The sequence below is a fragment of the Otolemur garnettii genome, unplaced genomic scaffold, assembly GCF_000181295.1.
Source record: "Otolemur garnettii isolate 467f Iridium unplaced genomic scaffold, OtoGar3 scaffold00082, whole genome shotgun sequence".
Taxonomy (NCBI): Eukaryota; Metazoa; Chordata; class Mammalia; order Primates; family Galagidae; genus Otolemur; species Otolemur garnettii.
Window position 1 is genome coordinate 6,685,416 of NW_003852477.1, and position 9,191 is coordinate 6,694,606.

The 9,191-nt window shown below is 42.5% G+C and overlaps 1 protein-coding gene across 1 annotated transcript in view; it reads left to right on the forward strand.

The window, feature by feature from the left end:
• LARS2 (leucyl-tRNA synthetase 2, mitochondrial) overlaps window positions 1-9,191 on the forward strand; it is a 165,438-nt gene that overhangs the window by 94,819 nt on the left and 61,428 nt on the right. The window contains exons 8-9 of the mRNA XM_023515923.1: window positions 913-1,020; window positions 3,391-3,550. Of these exons, the coding sequence (XP_023371691.1) occupies window positions 913-1,020; window positions 3,391-3,550 (268 nt within the window). The remainder of the gene's footprint in view (window positions 1-912; window positions 1,021-3,390; window positions 3,551-9,191) is intronic.

Genomic DNA, 9,191 nt, shown 5'->3' on the forward strand with positions numbered 1-9,191 from the left:
ACTAGGAGGCTAAAGCAGGAGGATTGCTTGAACCTAAGAGTTTGAGGTTGCTTTGAGCTAGGCTGAGGCCATGGCACTCTAGCCTGGAAAACAGATACTTGGTCTCAAAAAAAAAAAAAAAAGTAGACAAATTAAGACGAAAATCAGTATGCTTCTAATAGCAATAGCCATGTTTCCCTTACACTAATTTTTGTTTTTTAAATGCAGAGATATAATTTATGATGGCCTTTATATGATGTTGAATTGTGGAATAACCATGAATGGTATATCTTAGAATTTCAAAATCCATAAACTTGGATTTAATTTCTCTAGCTTGGCCAGGCCCAGAAGCTCACACCTGTAATCCTAGCACTCTGGGAGGCCAAGGCCAGTGGATTTGCCTGAGCTCAGGAGTTTGAGACCAGCCTGAGTAAGAGTGAAACCCTGTCTCCAAATAGAGTTGGGTGTTGTGGTGGGTGCCTGTAGTCCCAGCTACTTGGGAAGCTGAAGCAAGAGGATCACTTGAGCCCAAGAATTTGAGGTTGCTATGAGCTATGATGCCATGGCACTCAACCAAGGGTGACAAAGTGAGACTATAATAATAATTTTGCTAGTTTCCAGACTATGGTAGAGAGTGTACTATACACATTTGCTGAAGCAGTGAATTGTGATCTTTCCTTGAAAATTTCCTTTTTTCCATGAAACCGTGGCTCACTCAGAATAAAGTCAGCCAAACCCATCTCAGCGAATTGAGTCATGATGAGCACTTTCGTTTCTAACCTGTGCTGGCCTCCTCCGACTTGGCCAGTGAATGCGGAGCAGGCTAAATCTTGACTCTCCTGCGGCATCCCCACTTCTCTTACCGTCCAAGACCCAGATCTTTTACTTTGTCCTATGAGCTTTGTTCATCCCTCTGTTTTTTCATTCCCGCAGGCCATGCAGGATGCGTTGGCAGACCTTCCAGAATGGTATGGAATAAAAAGCATGCAGGCCCACTGGATCGGGGAGTGTGTGGGCTGCCATCTGGACTTTGCATTAAAGGTGATCAAGCAGTAGCTCTAGCACTTCATGCTTAGCAATCTCTGCCTGTGGGACTTGTTGACTAAACCAGCAACTTGAGACTCTCTAGCAGCACTGTCCTATAGAAAACTATTGTGAGCGACATATACATAATTTTAAATTTTCTAGTAGCCATATATATATTTTTTTTTTTTTTTTTGAGACAGAGCCTCAGGCTGTCCCCCTGGGTAGAGTGCCATGGCATCACAGCTCACAGCAGCCTTCAACTCCTGGGTTCAAGTGAGTCTCTTGCCTCAGCCTCCCAAGTAGCTGGGACCACAGGCGCCTGCCATAATGCCTGGCTATTTTTTGGTTGCAGACGTCATTGTTGTTTGGCGGGCCCGGGCTGGATTCGAACCTGCCACGTTAGGTGTATGTGGCTGGCGTCTTAGCCACTTGAGCCACAGGCGCCAAGCCAACCATATATTTTTAAAATGTAAAGAAACAGATGAGATTCGCTTTAATAACACGTTATACTTAACCCATTATCTCCAAAATCTTATTGTTTTAAAATGAGATCAATAAAAAAGACTTCATTAAAGAAACATTTTCCCTTCTTATTTTAATACAGTCTTCAGAATTCACTATTTTCTACAGTTACAGCACATACTGGCCACGTGGCAAGTACTTCATAACTGCCTATTGCTACTGGCTACCACATTGGACAGTGTAGACACAGAGGGTCTTCTGGGGGGGGTCCATGAATTCCCTGTAATTGTATTCAGAATGTTTGCCTGGGCATTCCTGAGCAGTGGGTCCATAGCTGTCATTGTGTTCTCAACAGTATTTATGTCACAAAGCAGGTGAAAAGCCAGGAGAGCAGAGGCCAACTGTGACATCGTTCCTAAACTAGACAGACTTGGCATTGTTAAGGATTATGTTGGAAACTGCTGTGCAAACACTCTGAACGTTAACCACCTAAGGCCCCCCTGCTCTGGAAAGTGCCCCTAAAATTTTCCTCTTTTTCTCTACTGACCAGAGACTTGTTCATACCTGGGTGTTCTTTTTTAGCCTTCTGGTTTCTCCTCTGCTCATCAAGAATTCTGTGATTTATTAAGTTCTGAACCACACCTCTCTTCATCCTCATCAAAACCTTCAGAGGAGGAAGCAGTAGCCCAAGCTGGCCTCCCTTTCTAGTCTCCTCTCTGCTGACCCCCAGACCTGGTGTTGAGCACCCGCTACTTGCCACTAGTTCATAATTCCCTCTGGAGTCTCCTTACAGAAGTGATCAACTCATTCTAACGGCACGTGGGCAGCTTCTCCTAAAGGAGTGTATACTATTATTGAAAGTGTAAACCTTTCAATATTAAGCCCTGGGCTGAGCTTTTCCTCTTCTGCTATCCTGAGAAGGTGGCATGAAATTCCAGCCATGACTTTTATTCAGACTTGCAGGGCCATCTCTGTTCAGGCCTCTGCATTACCCGGGTCTAATATCAGGTCCTCATACCAAACCTCTTTGCTTCTTAAGGCCTGCATTAATTAAGACGTGGGTCTCTGAGCCTCTCAGCTGCTGTGCATAAAATGTCTCTATAATCTTTCCCTCACCCAATATTTCATTGTGAAAATGTTTTCATCTCCAGGGACCCAGCTGAAAATGAAATGGGCCAACTTGTGTCTCAGGGGAGGAAACATTCTTAGTCCTACAGGGCCGTGTGGCTGTGCTTCTGTGTTCCCCCTCCTGGCTCTGCAGGTGATACCTAATTGGCACTTGGGCTGGGTAGTTGACTATCTTTTAGTTCATTGGCACTTTATCAATGTGTTGAAATATACACATGAAAAAAGTAGCACCTGTCCTCACTGTGTCCTCCCTTTCTGTCACATGATTGGCCCTCAGTCAATGAAAGATATTAATATTATAACTAGCTTAGCTGTGAGGTCAACCCAGGCTATCTTTTCTTTCTCTATTTAAGCCAGGCATAACTGGCTAAGTTATTTTTCTTATTAGAAAAGTAGATGCTTTTATGTTTTTACTATACCTTAAATCCTTGAGGACAGTATAGCTCCTTTCTCAGGACAGAAACAATATGGCACTGATGACTATTTTTGATTTGTCATTGTGTTTGAATAAAGCTTTCTGTACATGCTTTGACCACCTTCCATTTGGGACTGCCCAGATACCTAGTCGTAGATACCTACCTGGGGAGGGCTGCTGGGAGAGGAACACTGATCCTCTTCTCTCCTGCCCTTCTCAGACCCTGCTGGGCACTGTCTTATTCTCCACAGCTGTGTTGTCAGTTCTAATCTAGAAACTATTTGTGAATGGCAGGAGAAGGGGAAAGCAAATTGGCTGGGGAGTGACCCAGCTCAAAAGAAGGGCTGAGAAATGAAATAACTCTTCTTTCCTCCCGCCAGGTTGATGGGCAAGTCACCGGAGAAAAGCTGACCGCCTACACGACCACCCCTGAGGCCATTTATGGCACTTCTCATGTGGCCATCTCCCCCAGCCACAGACTCTTACATGGGCACAGCTCCTTGAAGGACACCTTTCGGAGGGCACTTGTCCCTGGCAAAGGTGAGTTGGCAGTGAAGGCTAAAGCACTAGGATTGCTGCCTGACACAGGGACAGTGCTTCACAGAGCTCCCAGGCTTTTCACATGGATCATCTTATGTGGTTTGTTCTTTTCTTAGTCTTATTTTTTATTTTTTTTTTATTTTGAAACAGAACAAAAACGAACTCAGAAAGCTATTAAGTTGCTTACTGCTAGTTTAATCATGAATTTCTAGTTTGTCTGCATCTTGAGCTTCTGATTAAAAGCTCAACTCTCTCCCTTTCAATACAATCTAGATTTAACGTGCTTTTCCAGTAGGAATAGAATCTTCTCCTTAATCATAATTCTACGATCAAATAAAAATACATTGACAAGGACTAGAGGGGAGCCAGTGAGAATGAGAAAAGCTTTTCAACAACTTAAATATTTTGTTTTATTTTATTTCTGACTGACCTATTTCTGACTGATAATGGAATTCCTTTGGCCTTCTTAGACTCCATATCCCCTTCCCATGGTGAGAGCCCCCAAGTTTGTTAATAGCTGTCACCCTGGGCATAGTCCCATGGCATCATAGCTCACAGCAACCTCAAACTCTTGGGCTCAAGCAATCCTCTTGCCTCAGATTTAATAGAGATGGGATCTTGCTTTTGCTTAAGCCGGTCTCAAAGTTGTGAGCTCAATCAATCCATCTGCCTTGGCCTCTCAGAGTGCTAGGATTATAGGCATGAACCACTGTGCCCGCCAAATTTTATTATTTTTAAAAAATTATATGGTTATCTTCACAGACAGAATCCTCCTCAGCACAGGTCTTTTACAGATGGGCTTTATGAATGGATTGACCTAATTGCTCCAGGAAGACCCGGGGAGTGCTTATATGTTAGTCAAGATTCTGTGGTTGCAAGCAACAGAGTCCATCTCTGGCTAAGCCAGAGGAAAAGGGAAGCATACTAGAAGACTGTGGGGAAGCTCGCTGACTAGAGGAACAGCTGAAAAAGCTGTCTGAAAGAGGACTGGGCAGCCCTGAGAGTTTGGGGCACAGGAAGTAAGAGATAGTCTTTTGAGTGCCACTGTCAGAGTAAATCTGCTCTAACCCTGCCTTTAGTACTTATTAAAGGGAAAAGTGTCTGATCAGTGCACCTGGAGCCCAAGTGAAGGCCAGGCAACATCTCTGATGGATTCCCAAGACTGTAACCAGTAAAGGAGGAGTAACTCTCCAAAACAAACTTACGGGCTCTCACCAGGGGAAGGGGATATGGAGTCTAGAAAGGCAAAAGAAATTCCATAATCAGTTAGAAATAGGTCTCTGGAGTAACTTAAATACTGTAGAACCTCTATAAATTGACCACCCAAGGGACTGTAACAAACTGGTCAACATGAGGAACCAGGCCTACTGTACTGACATGTACATGTGGTGCATGTCCAGTCTATAAGAATGAGGTCAACTTAAGAAGGTGTCAGTGTAGGGAGGTGGCCAACTATGGGGATCCTACCATATTTCTACAAAAATCTCATCTCCATTCTCTTTCATAAACAATAAATGTCAGCCCAAGCACACAATCTGAGTTGTTGGAGTCTGAAATAGTATTATTTGACTAACAAAAACATTTTGGATGTGATATAAAGTTGCCATTTTTGAAATACCAGAATGAAACATTTCCTGATACCAGCTTAAAGAGTGAGACAGTGTCATCCAAACATCCCCCTGCTTAAAACATCTAATTGTTTACTCAGAGCATTAAAGCCAGATTAAAATTAGTGAGAGTTTCCTGAGAGGTTGCTGTACCCACTCTTGGGAGTACATAGATGAGCCATTCACAGACTTCACGGTGGATGCTCCTGGGGATCAGAACAGAGGACACACAGATGCAGATGCCATTCACCCCACACAGGGCAGGCAGCTATCATCTGTTGGCTTCACCTCTTTCTAGTATCTATTAAAATAGAGAAAAGACTCTTCTGAGTTAAAATTTCAGTGTGTACACATAAAGCCCAGTATAGCTATCTCCTTCGGGTTTATTTTCTGTACTTATTCAAAATAAAAATTGGATCCTTTTTAACTGTTTAAAGAGAAAACTCATAGTTTGTACTCTTAGGAGCAGTATGAGATTCCTTGAGAGCTATAACAGTTGAATAATATCTAAAATTGAAAAACTAAAAAAATGTAAAGGTCGAGACCTTACATTTTCTCTTAGGGTTAATGTGGAGACACAAATTAAAATTAAGTAATATTAATAGGAGATCAATGAGCCAATAAATTATCAAAGATGGAGTTCCTGAGATGAAAGGGATACATTCAAAAAATTTTCATATATAAGAGATTGAGAAATTATTTCAGTTCCCACAGACTTTGTGGTTCTCATGACCAAAGAGGTAGCAGCACGCCTGACTTGGCCTGGTCACCTCATTTGGGCACATTTAGTGCTGAGTGTGATGTTCCATTTGGAAGGGCTCATTAGCTACTTTCTCCCCTCTTTTGAATAATGTCTGGAACATTATTCCAGATGGAACATTATACTTGGCACTAAGTTTTCCTAATTCAAATTTTTAGAGTAAAAATATTCTGTTTGCAGATGTCAATTTATTCAGAGTCTCTAGATTAATTTGCATGAGTCCCTGGATTTTGACATGTGACATTATAATCACATAAGCCCACTACATTACATGTAATACATTTTTTCCAAAAGGTGAATTAAAATTATCCTACAAATACAGACTTTTTGGTCTTTGAGGTTACATTTTAAACCAGAATGTTGTATCACTGCTGTCATTTACCATTGCTGACTGGCTCATTTTTTCCTGGAATGTCAGATTTTGAGGGTAACTGGTGCTAAAGCAGTGACCACTGATGGTCATAGCAGCACATGGTTGTGACTGGATGTATTACTTACAGGTGTTTAAATTCTCAACATGGGCTCGGCGCCTGTGGCTCAAGTGGCTAAGGCGCCAGCCACATATACCTAAGGTGGTGGGTTCAAATCCAGCCTGGGCCTGCCAAACAACAATGATGACTGTAACCAAAAAATAATAATAATAATAGCCGGGCATTGTGGCAGATGCCTGTGGTCCCAGCTACTTGGGAGGCTGTGGCAGGAGATTCACTTGAGCCCAGAAGTTGAAGGTTGCTGTGAGCTGTGATGCCACGGCACTCTACCCAGGGGGAAAGCTTGAGGCTCTGTCTCAAAAAAATAAAAAAAAATTAATTCTCAACATGAGTTATTATTGTTGCTAAGTTGGTTTCTACATATCAGCTCCTGATCTGGCACAAGATGGCCAAGGTTCTGCTCCCAGATCCATCTGGCTGACTGAGGAGGGTCATATAACCTTTTGTTAAGCTTTCTTGGCAGAGCAAGTGATGGGACTGTCATTCAGGGTGGGCTTGGGGGACCTTGTGGATAGAGAAGGAGCCTGAAGAGTGCTGAGAACAAGAGGACACATTTGGACAGGGTGATACTTGAGTGGCAGACCAGCTGACCTAATGTCCCATGCCCATGGCAAAAGGGCTGTGAGGATTTCAGCAGCCAGAGTCAGAATGGAGGGAGGGAATGGTTCTAAGGAGTATGTGGAAGGCGGGGATCCTAGAATGATTCCCTGATTTCTGGTCCAGCCAACTGGATTGCCAATGTTATTGACTAAATGTATGGTTTTTTGCTTAACAGCATGTAATTTTGTAAAGATTCCTTTAAGAGACGGGGTGGGAGGGGGGAGTAAAGTGCTTCCCCAGATCTTGAAATGTAGTTTATTTCCATAATCTTTGATGTTGCCTCCTTTTCTCCGATGACCAACTCTGACTTGAGTCCTATTATGTAAGAGCTCTGACTTGATAGGAACTAAAAACCATAAAAGGCATCAATAGGAAAACATCATCAGAGTTCTAGAAGCTGTTCTGTCTTTTCCTGAAGTCTTTTCTTGCATTCCTAATATTAAAATATTCAAACCTTGGAACACTGGAACCACACATTTCAGCTCTGAGTCACCAGCTCACGATGCATTTTTTGCCAAAAGGACAAATGAGGTCTCCATAAAGGGAACTTAGAACCCTGTTGTTATTGACACATCAGAAACACATTAGAGAGCAAGAGCCTCCCTGGAAGCCCCAGAACATTACATAATTAATTACTCCATTGTTTTGCACCTGTCTCCATAGTATCAACTTGGGGGTGGGACAAAGGGAGCAGGCACATCTGTAATCCTGGCGTAATGATTTGGTGTTTAACAAAGCTGTTTCTAGTAGCATTCTTTAAGCATACGTTAATAGATGTTATGTGGAGAGAAAAGCTTCTATATTCAAAAATTCTGGAATAAACAAAAATAAACAGGTTTCTTTGCTCTGGACTTCTGAGAGCCTTTGCTATGCTGGTGCGCACTGTAGCTGTCCGAGAGAGGTCACATGCCACCCTTGTCGCACTCTTTTGACCCTTCAACGCTGTTTCCAGAGAGTATCCCCAGGAACTAGTTGCATGAACCACTCCCTGGTGAAGACCAAACTAGCCATATGCTTGTCCAGAAGGCATGAAGGACATGCTTTCTTTGCAGTGGGTGCCCTGAGAGCAGATGATACCTTTTTGTCTGGAATATTTCTTTGTGATTATCATATGAAAGTGTTCAGCTGTTATTTGGCTGCTCTGTGGAACTCTTGTGTTTTTTGGGTTTCTCCAAGACGTTTTTGGGTTCTTGCATCACATAACCAGCACAGGAGTCACAAAAAATATGGAGAACACTAGGCCTGGTCAGGAACTTCAGATTTTAGTTTTGTTCTAAGAAATAGGTTTTGACCAGATACAGTGTACAAATTGCTGCTACGCATTCGTTGCAAACCTGCTACTATTTAAGTTCAAAGACCAATTTTCTTCTAACTGAAAAGCCATCCTAATAGAATTTTTCTGTGTCATGAGAAAATTCAAACCATTCATGCAGTGTGCTACATTTTTTCATATTACTTTGTATTGTAATAACTTTATTGAGATACAATTCACATACTATACAAGTCACCCACTTAAACAATTCTGTGGTTTTTAGTATATTCATAGAGTTGCACAACCATCATCACAGTCATTTTGAGAACATTTTCATCATCCTTAAAAGAAATCTCAGGCCCTCTAGCAGTCACCCCCCTCCCTACCCATTCCTGCCTAATCCCTAGCCCTGGGCAACCACATATCTAATTTCTGCCTCCACAGATTTGTCTGTTCTGGACACTTCATGTAAATGGAATCTTATGACAGCTGTCCTTTTGCATCTGGCTTCTTTCACTTAGCATAGTATTTTCAAGGTTCTTGCACATCATAGCACGTGTCAGTACTTCATTCCTCTATTCCCAAATAGTACTCCGTCATATGGATTTGTTTTTGAGATAAGGTCTTACTCTGTTGCCCAGGCTATAGTGCAGTGGCATAACCATAGCTCACTGCAGCTTCAAACTTCTGGGCCCAATCAGTCCTCCTGCCTCAGAATCCTGAGTAGCTAGGACCACAGGTGTATACCACCACATGCAGCTAATTTTTCTTACTTTTTGTAGAGACAAGGTCTTGCTGTATTTCTGAGGCCGATCTCTAACTCTTCTGGCCTCAAGCCATCCTCCTGCCTAAGCCTTCCAAAGCATTGGGATTACAGGCATGAGCCACCACACCCCAGCCTTCATATCTCTTTTTAAAAACTAAGTAGTGC